Here is a 17,725-nt window from a genome sequence, read left to right as displayed (position 1 = left end):
GAAGGTGAAAGGGTTGTACGCACTACGAATATTTTCTTATAATTTCCGTTGCCCTATGTGTTGTTAATTATTCTGAACGTTCTTCGCAGTAATTTTGATAAAACCTGATTGACCGAATAAGAGCAGCAGTTACAAAACCGGTTTGATTTCTTAGATTAAAAATTTCCTGTACGTAAGAATAAACAGGTTCTTTTCGATTCTGGTTTTAGTATAAAGCTGGTGCGTTTCAGTATGTGCTTTTCTTATAACTTTGTGTTCGGTTCTTTTGCACTTCGTCTTTCTGATAGTACATTTACATAGATTTTATTTTTTATATTTCTTCTTTTTGGTATTCATTTACACGTACCTAGGTACAGTACAATACAGTACAGTATGTATATACAGATACTAGTACTACGTACTGTACTGTACCTAAGTATGTGTACACAGTACAATTCCTGAATGCGATACAATTTTGTTTTTTGTTCTATAATGTTAAGCTGCAAATTTTCGCTTTACCCAACAATGCTGTACGCAATTACCTCGTACTCATTTGACCCGTCGCGTTTCGGGCAAACAGTTGCCAACTCAGAATTTTACGCTTACCGGTAAGAAATCCGACCTTTGTATCAACATGCCAGAATCAGTGTGGTGCAGTGGTTCCGCTGTTCATAGTACTGTAATTATTTAACGTCAATATATGCGTAGTCCCACGACCTGTCTGTCTGTATACGCTGCTCACAGGACGTGGATGGCGTTTCGATTTCCTTCGCGGTATGCCATTTTTTCGATCTCTTATATGGTAAATAAATTTATGAGTACTTGTAACGTAATACGCCGCTCTTGACTCTCTTCGCCGATTAAACCGTTCCTGAAATTTGTGCTTTCGCCAAAATTCTGCATGCGCATATACCTGGATACATCAGAGACGGAATCGGCTAACCGTTTTTTTGCTATTTCCAGGTTGGACGGTATCCGTATAACAGAGTGCTCGGCGCCAGATTTTTTTGCGGCAAATGATTCTGGAAAAGTACCACATACAAGGCATATGTAATCTTCCGATTCGACATCCGACACCAGGCTACTGTATGTCGATCTGTTTGGTTAATCCTTTGATGAGTTGCCAGGTGTTGGTAAAATGCAAGCATACCTGCTCACTTGTGAATTAAAGGCCGCAATAAATTGTCATAAATTTACAACTGCTACCGAGAAATCATAAAAATCATACAACTTTGTAATTCAATACGCAGTTTTGCAGATTCCACTTTTTTCAGTAAATCGTAGGCGGTAGAGTGCTCTTCAAATTTTCAAAATAAAAATACATGAAAAATAAATACAGTAATTTAAAGCAGGCACAGAAATAAAAATACTGTACCTATGCGTACAAAGCATTCTGTGTAAAATAGCGGCGACAGCTGCACCACCTCCAGTCGGCGGTTTAAATCATTTCCGGTCTTGTTTCAGCATGACCGAGCGCAAAAAATAACTTTGACTGAATCTTGTGATTTCCACTGTTGAAGTCCTGTTTTTTTCCGGTTCTCCGTTTTATCTTCTGTTTTCTCCTTATCGATATTAATTTATTTATCGAACTCGCTGCTAAGCATCAGTCCTCTGAAATTCCCTGCGTACCCAGTTTATTCCACGTTAACGTAGCGCTTGTTTACTGTGATTTCGAAACGTCGATTTCCTTATACAGCATAACAGGCTTACACTGCCTTACAGCACACACATGTTTCGAAACGATATCTGGCGCTACGGCGCCGTCGACGTGAAAGACGCCAATGGACTGGTGCGCCACGGCATGGTCATCGACGTTCACCGCCCCCACGGCCTCATCGTCGATTTCGGCTACCCCGCGCACCACGCCGACCTCATCCCCTTCGCCAGCTTCGTCCAGGGCCGTCTGCCCGCGGGGCAGCCGCCCCCGGGGGTGGGCGGCCCGGCGCAGGTCCTCTACCAGTTGAGTGCCCACCACCCCTGGTGCTGGCACCCCGCCACCCTCCTGGCGGGGGGCGCGGAGTACGCCTACGCCTTTGTGGAGATCCGTCTGGAAGAGGGGAGCACGGTGCGGGATGTGGTGGGGTGGGGGCGGGTGCAGGCCCCGGGGGGTATGCCGGCGTGGGGCTGGGAGAAGGACAGCAGTACGATGCCGTTTAAGAGGTGCTGCGTGGATCTGGGCCGGGCGGGGGATCCGCATCCGGCTATGGACGCGCTGATGCGGCGGGCGGATTTCGCGCAGGAATGGCAGCGGGTGACGGAGACGATCGTGGTGCGGGTGGTGGGGCGGCAGGTGACGTGTTTGGCTACTTCGGTGGAAATACCGCGATTAATTACAGAGGTAATGGAATTATTTAAAAAATATTTAATTGATTAGTGTTTTATTAATAAATATTTATAGCAGGTAATAAATAAAATATTTATTATTGTTTAATGTTTATTAATGATTTATTTGTAATTTATTCATCTTGGGAACTTAATACTGGAAATAAAAATAAGTAAAACAGAATGAAATATAAGGATTTAGATAAATAACGTATTGTGTATTTTTATGGATTTTTATTATAAGAAAAGTTAGAGTGCTGTCTAAAATTTATTTATTATATTTGTGAATTACGATTATATTGTTTTATCATGTATACCGTAAGTTTAACCAGTCATGTGTGTTAACGCTCTCGGGCTGGTGCCAGGTATTGTTGAAATTTTGCTGATAAATCGTTTTGATTTCAGGAGACATTTCTCACGCGTATGGGGATTTTGAACCTGGAGCGTGGACGAAAGCGTGGTCGGAATGGAGAATGTGATTGTCGCAGTAAACGACGGAAGGGTGCATCATCTCCACGTGTTGTGGTAAGATCAACTACAGTAACTGTAAGATTGGTCGCATGGTCTGATTGTGCAGATTCTGTGAAGATGCACTGTCGTTACAAAGCCTTGCAGGGATTATCTGTACATTCGCATGTTTTTCTGCTTTGCCTACAGTAGGAAAATTTAAAAATATTTCGTATGTTAAGCGGATTTTTAATGCCTGATACGGTAATAAATTTGAAAATACTGTATATTCAAATTTATTCCCGTGAGCGGGGGGATTTGTTTTTTCGAACGTTATTCGAAACTTGTGAACCGGCAAAACTAATTTTACAAAATACGAGGAGTATTTGTTGTGCTAATTGTTATTATTTTCTGCCCTTCGTTCGGTTAAAAGACGTTGAAGTCGAAGAGCTGTTTAAGCATAAAGAGAGTTTAAAAATTAAAAAAAAATATTCTAATATTGTCATTGCATTAAAAAATAATAGTTGCATTTAATAGGTGCAGTAATTATATTCGGTTTTCAGCGACACAGTACCACCTGCCTGCCGACGACGGAACCGACTCAGGAGCAAACTACGGCCACACCGGCCGACACAACCGGGAAATGCTACATCCGCCGGCTCCCGGTGGAGCTGTTGTCCCGCATCTTCACCTTCCTGGACGTCAACGAACGCGCCGCTGCCAGCGCCACCTGCTACACCTGGAACAGCGTCATTAAGTCGCCGCAGTTGGCCCGGCGTCTGGAGATCGACGCCAACAAATGCAGCGGCGCGATGCTGGCCCACGTGATGCATGCCCTAGTGACGCCTTCCACGAAGACTCTGGTCGTCACCAATCTGCACACGGAGCGGGGATGGTTCTCCTGTCCGCTGCATATCATGGCGGATATCCTGCACGCCAAGAAGATGAAACTACCCCGAATTATTGTGGCCCGTTCGCGGATTTACCTGCGTTTTGCGCTGGGCTCGGAGCGCTGGCGTCCGGAGATGGCGACGCGGTGGGCGGCGGTCTGTGATAACTTGGTCCTGGAGGATGTGACGGTGGCGCTGTCGTGGCTGGACAGTAAGAGTCTGTTGACGGTGGATATGCTGGATGATTTTCAGTGGATGATGGATCTCTGGGTGATCACGAACCACCGCATCCGCCACAAAATTATCAACACGCAAACGAAGAATCGCCTGGCCGTGGCGGACATTGTCGACACTGCGAAGTGAGCTGTTGCTTTTTTGTACACTGTACAAGCCACTCAAACGGTAACTGTTCGTTCTCAGTGCTCGTGAATCTGGTGTGTATATTTTTCTGTATGGTTCAGATTTAGTTTATTAAGATAATTCAAAATTTATTTAGTCGCGAACATAGCTTTATGAATTTCTTCAGTTTTCGTTCCTTTTTTTGTGGTGGTATTACTGGTCTACAGTATTGGCTATTATTGTTCGCAATTGTGCGAATACGCCGGAGAAGTGGAACTTCCTCGAATAATTCGGTCGTTTCTTCGCTTTTCGTTCCTTTTTTTGTGGTGTTATCACTGGTCGTACAGTATTTGCTGTTAACTCACTGGTTCGTCGAAATGTGTGAATACGCCAAGACGTGGAATGGAAACGGCTGTGATTTTTTTTAAAAACGGTTCTTGTAATTCTTATTCAGACTTTCTGGAATTAAAAACGATAACGGTATTTTGCAAGGTTTTTTTAGCGGTATTTTTATTGTTCGTACACGGTGTACGGGTCTAACTACTCACCTCCTTTACGAACTCGATTATAACATAATTTAGCTAACTTCCTAGATAACTTTCACTGAATGTTTTTTACATGACGCTGTTATTTTAAGAATATTGTGAATATTTTAAAGGCTCTTTTATACCGCATGAAAATACCAAGAAATTTATACAAAACCTGTGATTATTTTAATGAAGGTTAACTCCGAATTCCGCTTTTGCACAGCACATCTGATAAATAATGCAACGACACCAATATAATAATCAAGATTCACAGAATTCGAGAGAAATCCCCATAGAAACCTTGTAAAGCGTCAAACCAAAAAGCTGAAACGTACCAACAAATCTAAGGACATCATGGAACGTCTGTGATTCATATCAAGCGCGATGAAAACCGTCATTTAAACAAGGAAAACCGCAAACCCATCAACACACATACACATTCCAGTTTCCACAATCTACACACACACAACAAACAGGGCGATAAGGGCCACGAGCGCTGCCTGCATTCCGAGACCCGCCGCGGCGCTCGGCTGTATTTCCACGTTGACTCCCGGGACAGTCGGCACGAGACCGGTCTGGCCAGCGGGCGGGTGGACGGCGTCCATGCTGGTAGCCGTTCTGACGCCTACAGAAATGACAAATGATGTACCAGATTTTAATTCATTTCCTGTTATGTCGGCATTAAAAATTCCGATTTCTTACAATCATCAGGAAAAATAATCTCGTAAAAATATTAATTAAATTTCGAATTATTTGCATGCTTACGGTACAAATTAAATTATTAATTACTTTACTAATCAAAGAAGTTAAAATCAAGACATTCTTATCAGCACGATGGACTCGCCGTAATGTGATACCGAATTCTTTATGCAATAAGTAAGAAAAATTCTCATAATTAGTAATAATGTGTTAAAAACTGAGCTTAAAATTATCATTCAACAAATTTGGCTTACCATCGATGATTCTGAAGGCTTTGGACGCTTCACCAAAAGCATTCGTGGCTGTGCAGCGGATATCGTCAAACAGCGAATGGTCCTCATTGAACGGAATGGGGCAGCTGCGGTGTGTGCAGGGCGGCGCGTTCTTGTCGTCCAGTTCGCGCAGTTCCGTTCCGTTGCGGGACCAGGTAAATACGGGATCCACCGCGCCGCCTGTGACGGCGTCGCACGTCAGATTGACCATATTGTCGGCACCACGCTGTACTTTGGTCAGGGATTCAAAAAACTCAGGAGCACCTGCGATAAACACTCCAATCACCATGAATTTCTCGAAAAACAACTAAGTAAAATAATCAATAACTGTAATAAATAGAAATAACCAGCTAAATTAATAAATTATATAAGTGTGTAAAATTGAATTTTTAAATTCTTTCAGATTAGAAGCGCAACCACTGACAACAAATCTGCACACAGAACAACGAAGAAAAATTAAAACTAAAAATGGATAAGCGAGTATTTCACCACGTACGTTCGACGGCCAACGTAATCATCCGCGACGCCACATCGATGTGATCGCTGCCGTCGTCGCTGGCGTTGGGCACCACCTGGTAGGCGATACACTTGTACGCTCCAGCGTCGGTCCGCGACACGTTGGTGATGGTCAGCGTCAAACCGTTAGCGGCATATTTGGGGACCAGTTCATGAGCTGCAAATTAAAATTTCAAAATCACTTCTCCATCTTTCAACGAGCACAAGAGACAACAACAGAGAGCGAAAACTAACAGAAAATGCAAAGACAACGTACTCGTGGTGATGTTGGTCCCGTTGGGAAACTGCCAGTACACGGTGACCCCGCCCGACGCCCAGTGGGGCACCGTCGGCGTGCTGCACACCAGCTCCACCATGTCGGCTCCGAGATGACTAGACACGACTTCCGGTGTTCCAGATAAATTCAGGCTGGCTGTAAAAACACCGCGGTATTTTTTAAATTATTTTTCATGCATCTTTTCAATTAATTACTGACGATAACATCAATCTTATAATATTATTTTACGTTAAAACAGGCGTAACGTACGGAAGTAATTGATGAAGACACTTCGGTGGCCCTCGACTTTCCCGGCAATCGTCACCAAGCAGGTATAATTACCCACATTCTCCGCGCCAAAATGTTCAATCTTGGCGGAGGCCATCGGCGAGCAGCGGTGCGTTTTCCCGTCATCACCCGGCAGCTCCATTGAAGGCGCATCAAATCTGTAAAACAAATCGGCGGATATTTTCGCGCAAAGGAATTCGATACTATTATTCAAAAAATAATACGGTAACTAATTTTACAAATAAATAAATTAAATCATTCTTAAGCATAATAAGACCAGAAAATAGCTTACCGGAACTTAGCGGTGCTATTACTTTCCAGAGTACTATTGGCGACAAATAACATCCGATTGCTCATGGCTGAACATTTGACTTCCACGGTGGAATTCTGCTGGACATATTTTATGCCGGTCGGTGTCCAGGGTGTGAATACGATGTCGGTATCCGGATTAAATACCGCGGACACTGCAAGAATTGACAACTCATCTGACGAAAATACGAGTTCCTCAATCTAACGAAAGTAAATCACTTAAAAATTAATAGTTATTAATTTCTACGTCATTGATGCAACATCAAGGTCAGAGAAAAAATAAGTCGCCCAAAAAGTGACAAAATGGAAATTCATTTTTATTTTTCAGTACGAAACTCCCACATTTCATTTTCTTTTCCTTATTACGGAACGTCCAAGGTAGTGGCGTAACTTAACGATTTTTTAAGAATTGAAGGCATTTATCATTTAATATTAAATTGGGTTAATTTAATATTACTCTGGGTTAATATTCTAGTGAATTAAAATCATATTATCTGTGAAATTTTAATCGGATGCGGCTGTAGAGAAAATTATTCGCATATTTTTGCAGCAATTGTCCTGCACTCCAAATCATCAACATCGAACTCGTTTGCTACGTGATTCCGCATAAAGACTCAAACGCAGCCACTCCCTTTCAACTAGGATGCGCTCGATAAAAATTTACATATTTTAGACGAGCGCCCTAACACGCGTGTTTACCAACAAATCTCGAAATTAGATCAGATAACTGCAGAATTCGAAATTACGGTCGCGCAGCAAAATTTATTGCCCGTCTGGTTAAAGAACGATTTATCGGTCAGAAATTTAACACACACACTATTCTCAATCGTGCAAAATACGCTTCGCTCCAACGGAACGGACGAAAACACGCAAACAACAATTTAAAATTTCCAAGAACGACAATTCGACCGCAATTTTCCACACAACTAATTTGCAGGGAATTTATTTTATCAAATTTCAATCGGGAAAATGGCCGATTTACGACTAGGCTGGGTAATTTCTGGAATTTTTCCTGCCTTATCGTGCAGTGTAATCTGCGGTCATGCTTTATTGCCGGCCACAGGACCGGTAATAATCAAACTGACCGTTCACGCTACGCTGCACCGCAGCTGGGCTGTGTCGCTGTGTGACTGACACACGGCTCAGAAAATTCGCCGTACATGCTGCCTGTCTGTCTGCGCTCTGCTACACTGGTCAGTTAATTAAGCCGGACGCGATCCAGTGATTCACGTGCGAATGAATGGGCCAAGACCGCGCAGACAGGCTTTTTGGCTAAAGCCGATTGCATAATAGAGAACAATCAACGGCTCCGAGCGTTCGAGGAACCGCGCATGGAAGTCACAGTAAACAGGCATTTCTGACGATTTTCGGCTCGGAATAGTTTAACAGCCTGTTACAACCGCAAAAAGTTTCATAAAAATAAATTAATATTATTCATCTTCAGAACAAGGGTAAAAGATAACTGCTGCAGGAAAAATACTTTTATATTACAGGAAATTAATTCTTCGTTTTATTTGATAAATTATGAATTACTTCTCGATAAAAATCTCAAGTGAGTTTAATTCAAAACCATCCTGATCATGACTTGTCTGCCTAATGATAAATTTTCCCTCAATTTAATGCTCACGGAGATTATTTCCATTTAAAAATCAAAATCAATAAAAAATCAGAAAAAGTCGACACCAATACACCATACACATTTTATGCCTTGCAAAAGTTTTTACATTACAAGAATATTATCATTTCTGCATTTTTCAGCCATCGGTTTCCACAGATGAACGACTCGCGATTAACAATACGAAACGAATGATTCCAATTAATTTCAAATTTCCGCGTTGGTCCCACACGCTTAAGAAAACCAGGAAGTTCAGGCAGGAGTTTTCAAAAATTCTGATTTTAAATCAACCCTTCAGCTCTTTGCGCACCAGACAGACAGGAAAAATCCATGATTATTAAAAATAACTCACCTGTTGATAGGAGGAATCCACCGACTAGGATCTTTACCAGATCATTCATCTTTAAACCGGAGAACGACGGACGGGATGGATAAAAACGACAACGCAAACTCTTTTGAGATTCCAGGAGAATGGACGAATTTCGCCGACACACTTTATCTCAAACCAAAAGGTTTAGAGATCTAATCAAGCGAGCGAGCGAAGTGAGCGAGCGTTTTTAATTTTAATTCTACTAGGATCAACAAATCATGACCAACTCAGTCTCAGCGAATAAACCTAACTGAAGCGATGGAAGTCGCTAAACTGGCTGACACTTTAATTTCAAGAACCCACAAAAGGATCGACTGATTAAAATGCGGCGTCACGGCGGTCTCGATGTGCCAGTGTGAATTCAATGGACTTGGGCTAATACCCAATGGTCACAGCTGCCTACCGAAGTCCCGCCTACTGCGAGGTTTTGCTGTCTTAACGGGACAGCGGGGGCGCTGCAAGCATTGATTAAATTCCCATTATAAATTTCCATTATTTTCCATTGATCAAATTTCCATATTGTGCTCCCATTATAATTCCGATGTCCCACAGTACAAGTACACGCACAAATTAATTTATTACTTTTTCGTAAGTTTGTCTTTAATCTCCTTATCGAGTTTTACTGTGTACTGACTGGCGTCTACTTCGACGAAGGTATACTGCATATTGAAACAGATTTTGATGTGCAAGAGTTTGATGTTATTTTACATTAATTGTAACGCCAACTGTATGATATCAGTCTATAATGATTATCAATAAAGAAGGATAGTCATTCTTCCCATTATCCTGTAAGTTTACTAAATTAAAATAGATATGTCAAAAAATATAAAAAAATTAAGCGCTTATCGTACGATTACTTAATGGTGCTCGTTGATTATCTTTTTTTTATCTCCGGACTCCGGCATACTTCTTTCTACATATACGAGTACGGAAACTGCTCATTTGACAAAGCTTGATTATGTTAACTTATAAAACTATTTGATATTCAACGTCATTAATATCTATACTTGTATTTATGGAAATGTGCAGACGATGGCACTTTGGCTACGAATACAATACACTTAATACTTTTACAGTTATACATAATACGAGTACGTACTTCACTTAGTCTTTATATGGAGATTATGGTCTGCATGTGCCTTTTAAATTTTCAATCGTTTTAATTAGTTTCTACCAGCGCAAGCTTATTCTTATATGAACTGGCTGCTGCCGAAATAAAGGAAAAAAGGTTATGGTTTATTTAATGCGAGTGCATATATGATATATCTACATACAAAGTAGTATGCATATGACTGACTCTGGCTGACGACTATAATTCCCGTGAGCTGCATGAACTGATTTATACTGTATATTATACACTTGTTACAGGCTGTATGTACTGTACACATTATTCTAAGATCGGTCCGCTTACAAGGCTATGTATGGAAAATGGAACTTTTTCAGAAACTCTCATATTTATATGCATGAGCGTTTTCTTTGCAGTCTAACTACGAAGTAAATACTACCTGGTTAGATACACGGCAACACGGTGTATATTCCTGAGTTTCCGGCATGTTGCTGAATCATGAAGGTTAGAACCTTACCGCGTTCAGCAGTTTCACCCACTTCACACTTCTGCTGCGACGGCAAAGAAAATTTCGGGAAAAACGTGAATCCATTGATTATGAGAAGTTCAATAACGAATAGGACATTTTCTTTAGTTGAGTGTTTCTGTAGTACACGTTTCTCGATACTGGCCGGAAGTAACTGAGTGACAATATGGTGCGCAGTACCGGAGTGACCTTTGTATTTGCTCTGACTTTAGCTGGTTTTGTGCCAGTGGCTTCACCGGCATGTACAGATCCCACTGTTGTTATCAAGCCACTCAAAGTCGTCACCGTAGCGGTACGCAAGCGTAATTATAATGTTAATAATTTTAATGTTAATTATTATTACAGTTAAATTACAAAATAATTATAATTGTAATTGAAGTTGTAACTAATGTATAATAACTGCAACTATTTTAATTAAAGTTATCAGTTTTACTTTGACAGAAAAACTCAGACGGTATTGAACCGCCAACCTGAGTAAATAAATCAGTATAATGTTTTATTCAAAATTGTCAGTGTCTGGATCGTGATTACAGATCGATGATTTATACAACAATGTGGGTATGCCTCCCGGATACTTCCAAAATATTTTACTGAAAATCGCAGGCCCGGATAATCCCATTGATCCAGTTCCCATTTATGCCAGCAATTTTGACGATGCCGTGAATGCTTTGGAAAACGGCGTAAGGCACACATTTCATTTAAAAATTTGTGCATTGCAGATGCAAACTTTGATTCGAAGGGCAATTCAAGACCATATAAAAACATAAATTATTTGTAATGTACTGATACTTACGGTAATTATTTATTTTATAATATCGGGTTTGTTTGGCGGTTCTTAGTGGAAGACTCTCACAATAATACATAAATAAAAAAACATTATATGTTAACAAGATTCTGTTACGGTACAGTCATTACATAAACACAAATAAGTCATAATTTTGTCGTTACTTATATATATAACTTATATATATATATATATATATATATATATATATATTAAACGATACTTAACGGTGTGATGTCAATGTGTAATAGGAAATAACTATATACTATATAGTTATTTGGGACCAATTTTTCATTTGATTCTGCTTAATGAGTGGTGTTCGCTGACATTGTGAATAAAGAAAAAAATACGATCCGTATTATAGGAGTATAGTGAGAACTTTTAGTATTTTGACTACAGCCCTGTAAAAACTGTCTGTTTATTAACTCCATTTTGGCGTAGACGGCGGATGTCATGGCGTGTGCCGTGGAAAGCGACGGAGTGTACAAGGACCGGAATGTTCTGTTTAGCGTCCCGTTCTTCACTCAGAACGTCACACAAATATCCAGCCTGAATAAAGCGCTGACGCCCAAAGGAGTTAGTACATGGTCCATCACACCGCAGCTGCAGAGCATCAAGGTATATCTATATTTATGTAAAAAAATTAATTAACCACCGATCTACCGAAATTAATTTAGATCATTTATTATTAGCAAAATCTGGACCAATATACGTCCAAATCGGACATGATCAGCTCCGCTTCATCCGACATCCGGGATGCGGGAGCGACAGGGGCGGCATTGACATCGGCGATTGGGAAACTGTTCCCGAAATCCGCACTGGACGACGCACTAGCACAGGCTTTCGATGGGACCACGGTCTTCATTGGACGCACACCGGTGACCGATAACAAACTGACCAAGAATCTCCAGTACAATAATCCTCTGACCGGCCTCAAGCAGACCGTCCTGAAAACGGTCACACCGTCCTGGGCTGTCCGAAACAGTAAGGTCACCTTTATGGTACACATATACGCCTCGTATTTGTGGGCATAAATTTAGCAGCCGAAAGCGTACATTAATAGGTTATTATAGTTATTCTAATAATTATTATATAAATACAGTGTATAATAAGTATATATTGTACAATAATATGGTAGTAATGCACAGTGTAGGCTACAATATACAATTGTAGATATGCACATATAATATGTACAAACGTTACATACACCGCAGTCAAATGTACACTGTATATCTATCTGTCTATATGAAAAGTATCAAATTTTTTGCTTAATAATAACAGCGTATTGTGTACATGTACATGTACTAGGTAGTGGTACTGTTAACTGGACATCGAAAATTAACCAGAATTACCTCTTTGCCTTTTTATAGATGTTATTATTCAGCTACGAATTAATGCCGGTCTCCTGAAACTCCGCGGTGATCAGATGAAGCAGATCTTTAAAGCCACATTCCCGCTTTCCACATTTGAAGAGCCGGCCATCACAATCACTTTGCAAGATGTCGTCACGGAACTCAACAAACTGATGCAGGAATGCACCGCCTCATCCACGACGACTTCCACTACACAGTCGTCCACCTCGGTTGACACAACCACCGGATCCGCCAACATATCACCACAAACCACCGCCGATGGTCTGACAACACCGGCATTGACGTCCGGCGCGACCACCGCGACGGGTGCACCGGCGTCGTCCACTTCGGCACCTACGACAGCATCTGGCACAACCGCTAATGTAACGCCAACCTCCGCTTCGGCCACTACTGCAACATCCACCGATACCACTACTGACACCGGTTCTGGCACATCACTGGCGCCGACCGGTAGTGTTACTTCGGCAACAACATTGACTGGCTCATCCGGAACGAGTTCGGCACCAACCGGAAGTTCGGCACAAAGCGGCACATCCACGGCATCCACCACAACTTCCGGCCAAGTAACTTCGTCCCCTTCGACTGCATCTTCGACATCCGGCACAACCGGTACCGGAACATCGGCTTCTTCGGCAACTACTGGAGCTTCCCAATCGACTACCGGTTCTGGCACCTCATCAGGGTCGACTGCTACTTCGGTAACAACATCAGCGGGTTCCTCCGGAACCGGCACGACGTCCACCGGAATTTCGGCACAAAGCGTTACGTCGACAGCAACCAGCACCACTTCCGGTCAAGGTAGTTCACCCACTTTGGCCGCATCTTCGGCGACAGCGGGTACAACCGCTACCGGCACACCAGCGCCCTCAACGGCAGCTACTGTAACGTCCGCCGGTTCCACGATAGCTGCGCAATCGACTACCGCTTCAGGTACATCAACAGCATCGACTGTGACTTCGGCAACAACATTAACGGGTCCTTCCGGGACAGGTTCCACACAGAGCGGCGCATCAGCCATCACCACTTCCGGTCAAGGTAGTTCGCCTACTTCAACTGCATCATCGACTGCGTCCGGCGGAACCGCCGCGGTAACATCAACGTCTCCATTGGGAGTTACTACGACGTCCCCAGGTGTCACTGGAAATACCGCTCAGTCGACCACGATTGCTGGAACATCTTCGACGTCGAGCGGTGCTAGTGTTGGCACTTCGGCGACGGCATCAACGGGTTCATCTGGAGCGAGCGTGACGCCGACAGGCAGTTCGCCACAAAGCAGCGTATTGACCACGCCCACTGGTACCACGCCAACGTCCGCAACCACTACCGCCTCATCCACGACGTCCGGAGCTGGCGCATCTTCACCAGGAAGTACAGCCGGCAGTTCGGCGTCGACCACTTCCGGAACATCGTCGACCACTCCCGCACCGTCCACCACTTCCGGAACATCGCTGACAACTCCCGGAGCACTGTCGACCGAATCCTCTGGAACCAGATCCACATCTTCCGGGAGCACGTCCGCCGTTACCGGGACGACATCAGCCATCAGTACAACGGGAGGATCAGGATCCACGGGGATCAGTGCGGGCACTTCCGGAAGCACTACGGCTGGCCCGATGTCCGTTGCTCCCACTGGTTCTGTAACAAACCCAACATCGACAACCGATAACGAAGAAACAACCACCTCCCTGGCAAATAGTGGATCAACCGGTAATTCCGATTCCGACATCACGCCGGTGGCCGGCGGAACTTTCGTCACAACGGGCGATGACGCAGTATCCACGGTGTCTTCTGGAACAGGGGCCACTTCCTCCGGAAGTACATCGAATACCGGCGCCTCGAGCTCGGTGACCGATTCAGCGTCGACCGTCGCCGACGGTGACGCAACTTCCGGAACAGGTTTCACCACTGAAAGTCCTTCCGAGGGTGCTTCAACGGTGGTTTCAACCGGTAACACAGGTGATAATGAAAACACACCGGTTGTGTCCATCACAACGATGTCGTCAACCGGTAGTACATCCGAGGACGGCGTTTCCGGTTCGTCGACAAATGACAACGATGGTGCGGTAACACCGACGAGCAGCGGTGGTGTGACCTTTTCAAGCGGCACCACTGGAACCGGCGCTACGACGTCCAACCTACCGAGTGGTTTGACAACGGACGGTTCGGACATTCTGGACTTCGACCCGACCAACCAACCCAGTCAGTCCGGTGGCACTGTACCACCGGCATCAACGGTTACGGGTGGCACAATTACCACACGATCAGGGGTTCCGGTCACTGGCCAGTCGGATAACCAAGACGAAACAACGACTGCTCCCATAATGTCAACGACTGGTGGTAACGATGATGGTGCAACAAGTGCCGGAGCCGTTACTGGTTTCACCATAATCACGTCTGATGGTGGCGATAACGATGTAACCAGTAGCGGAGCCGTCACCGCCATCGTTACTACTTCCGACGGTAACGATAACGACGTAACCAGTGTCGGAACTGTTACAACTGGTGATAACGATGTAACCAGTACCGGAAGCGTTACATCCAATGGCAACGATGTAACCAATGCTGGTACCGTTACTGGCTCCACCGTTACCACAAGTGCCAGCCTACCATTTACTGGCCAGTCCGATAACCAAGACGGCACAACTGTTGTTTCACCAACCGCAACATCGGACAGTAACGATAACGATGTAACCGGCACCGGGTCGACACTGACCACTTCCGGCTCCGATCAAACAGATAACAGCGCCACCAACAGCGCAACCGATAAACCGGACGGTGGCGGCTCAAGCGGATCACCGCAGCCATCGACGGGCGATTCCGAGTCATCCACATCCGGTTCCAGCACAAACGGAAATAGCGATGACCCAACCCCGTCATCTGTCCCCGTAACCGGGCAGTCTGATAGCGACGGGTCCAGCGTATCACCACAATCGTCTACACCCGACGATTCAGATTCGTCCACTTCCGGTTTAAGCACAACGGCGGACAGCGATGGCTCGTCCTCCACTTCCGGTTCCAGCACAACCGAGGATAACGACGGTTCTTCCACGTCCGCAACCGATAAACCCGACGGTTCCGACTCTAATTCATCTTCCCAGTCATCAGTTACCGGAGATACCAATGCGTCCGGGGGGTCCACCACTTACGGTGCTAGTACAGCGGGAGGTGACGACGGTTCGTCGACCACATCCGGAACCGGTAAACCTGACGGTTCCGACTCGAGTGCATCGTTTCAAACGACATCTACCGATGACTCCGATTCTTCTAGTAAATCAACGACTTCCGGTTTTACTACTACCGCGGGCAACAACGACTCGCCGACGACCTCTGGAAGTGACCAACCCGATGGTCAAGAATCCGGTTCTTCACCACAGACATCGACGGTTGATGCGGATTCCAATGAATCCACGACACCCGGCTCAACTACTTCCGGGGATACGAATGACCTTTCAACACAACAGTCGTCCAATCCACAGACCGATCAAAATGAAACCGGCGACCCAACCGGACCCAGCACGACATCCGTTACCGGTTCCGAGACGCAGGACGTCTCCACCACGGAATCCTCCGACGCCGGCTCCACGTCGCAAGTTCCATTCACACCGAGTACGAACGGCGAGTCGACCAGTGCCGCTACGGGAAGCTCATTCGGGATCTCCGAAGCTAACGGTAACCCGGCAACAGGCTCTGGAGACTCGTCCGCAACATCGTCAACGCCATCATCCGACCAGAACGAAACCGGCGAAACGACCGGGTTCAGCGTGTCACACAGCGGCTCGGAAACACCGGACGCCACTGCAACTACCGGTGCCGGTCAGTCCAGCGAGCCTTCCGGTGAGCAAACCGACTCACTGACTTCGGTGACGACAACGAGTTCGAACGAAAATGATGGAACAAGTGCCAGCGGGAACACCGAGTCGGAAGACAGCATAACTTCTCCAAATCCAGCGTCAACGTCCAGCGCCGGTGATACTGATGGGCCAGACGGCACTTTCACCACAACCGGAAGTGGATCCTCGACTACCGGTCAGGAGACTTCCGATGAACCAAGCACCGGATCACCGGTGTCCTCTGCTACGTCAGAACCAAATGAAGTATCAGAATCGACTTCCAGCGGTAACAGTGAAGGCCCGGAGCAAACCACCCAACCAGCGGAAACTTCCGGTACGGATCCAACCGATTCGCCAAACGAACAAACTGACGCACCGATTTCCGCTACCACAGGTGGTTCCCCTACTACCGCATCCACGGTGCAATCCACTTCCGGCACCATCGGGAAGACCGCCGCCCCCACTTCTGCACCGGCTTTGACAACCGGGTCCCAGGCTGCGTCCACTACGCGCGCCTCGTCGGTCGCCTTCACTGCACCGGCCTCATCGGCCCCTTCCACCGCGTCGCACCGACCGTCCCGCACCCGCCGCACCACCACGACCACCACCCGTCGGCCGCGCCGCACCCGCTCAACGACCACCACCACCCAGCGCACCACGACGCCGACCCGCCCGACCACACGGCCACACCCACCGCGCCCCACAACGCGTCCGACACCGCCGCCGCATCCGGCGTTCCCGTTCTACCGGCCGACGACGCACGCCACGACCCGTCCACCGAATCATAACAACCAGGTGCTGAATCAGCTACTGCAGTATCTGATGCTCATGCAACAGTTTATGGGGGGACGCGGCGGCTAAACGTAGAAATTATATAATTTTAAGAGCAGATATCTGTGCAGTCGTCAGTGACGCTTTATTCAAAAAACAGAACCATTGATCTTATAGTTGTGTATGAGAATTATATTGAGAAACTTCCTACCGGTAGAAAATCAAAAGAATACTGAAAGCTGTTTACGTCAGTGCTGTAATCTTATACTCAATACATATTGAAAAAAATTGATTTTGGAGCTCTCCCATGTTCCTCTGTGCACGTTCGTATAAGCTAAGGAACGACCGTCCAAGGAAAATGGAATTCCACGGAGGGAATCCAATTTCCAAATCCGTGCTCCTCGCGGGCGGCTCGGATTTGAAATTGGATTCCGTGAATTCAATGAATTCCAATTCCTGTATTTGGAATTCCAAGCGCATAGAAATGTCAGGGAAAAACAATGAAAACAAAACATTTTCGTGTTGTTTTCGACAGGCGGCTGCAAA

General features: G+C 45.2%; 3 protein-coding genes across 5 annotated transcripts; 2 read left to right on the top strand and 1 right to left on the bottom strand.

Moving 5' to 3' along the window:
• The first annotated feature begins 1,439 nt into the window (after window positions 1-1,439).
• Window positions 1,440-5,995, top strand: LOC129589900 (uncharacterized). Its single transcript, XM_055484804.1, has 4 exons — window positions 1,440-2,317; window positions 2,707-2,826; window positions 3,312-3,997; window positions 5,879-5,995. Exons 1-4 carry the CDS (start codon window positions 1,709-1,711, stop codon window positions 5,949-5,951), a joined length of 1,488 nt encoding a protein of 495 aa, XP_055340779.1. The 5' UTR covers window positions 1,440-1,708; the 3' UTR covers window positions 5,952-5,995.
• LOC129589901 (titin-like) lies at window positions 4,685-9,170 on the bottom strand. Its single transcript, XM_055484805.1, has 7 exons — window positions 8,812-9,170; window positions 6,828-6,999; window positions 6,518-6,693; window positions 6,248-6,403; window positions 5,972-6,148; window positions 5,458-5,739; window positions 4,685-5,129 (listed from the first exon to the last, which is right to left on the bottom strand). The coding sequence occupies exons 1-7, from the start codon at window positions 8,858-8,860 to the stop codon at window positions 4,960-4,962; spliced, it is 1,182 nt and encodes a 393-aa protein (XP_055340780.1). The 5' UTR covers window positions 8,861-9,170; the 3' UTR covers window positions 4,685-4,959.
• A 1,350-nt stretch (window positions 9,171-10,520) lies between these two features.
• LOC129589898 (mucin-19-like) lies at window positions 10,521-17,482 on the top strand. 3 transcript variants are annotated; one of them, XM_055484803.1, is made up of 6 exons: window positions 10,521-10,713; window positions 10,955-11,101; window positions 11,647-11,823; window positions 11,898-12,189; window positions 12,576-16,742; window positions 16,803-17,482. In XM_055484803.1, exons 1-6 carry the CDS (start codon window positions 10,588-10,590, stop codon window positions 17,267-17,269), a joined length of 5,376 nt encoding a protein of 1,791 aa, XP_055340778.1. In that variant the 5' UTR covers window positions 10,521-10,587; the 3' UTR covers window positions 17,270-17,482. The 3 variants fall into 3 exon arrangements, with proteins under 3 accessions (XP_055340778.1, XP_055340777.1, XP_055340776.1); XM_055484802.1 differs by having other exon boundaries at window positions 12,576-13,508; window positions 13,569-17,481; XM_055484801.1 differs by having other exon boundaries at window positions 12,576-17,481.
• The last annotated feature ends 243 nt before the right edge of the window (window positions 17,483-17,725 follow it).

Source organism: Paramacrobiotus metropolitanus, unplaced genomic scaffold, assembly GCF_019649055.1.
Source record: "Paramacrobiotus metropolitanus isolate TYO unplaced genomic scaffold, Prichtersi_v1.0 Parri_scaffold0000037, whole genome shotgun sequence".
NCBI classification, from domain to species: Eukaryota; Metazoa; Tardigrada; class Eutardigrada; order Parachela; family Macrobiotidae; genus Paramacrobiotus; species Paramacrobiotus metropolitanus.
The sequence above is the reverse complement of the archived record's forward strand: the minus strand, read 5'-3'. Positions and strand labels throughout refer to the sequence as shown.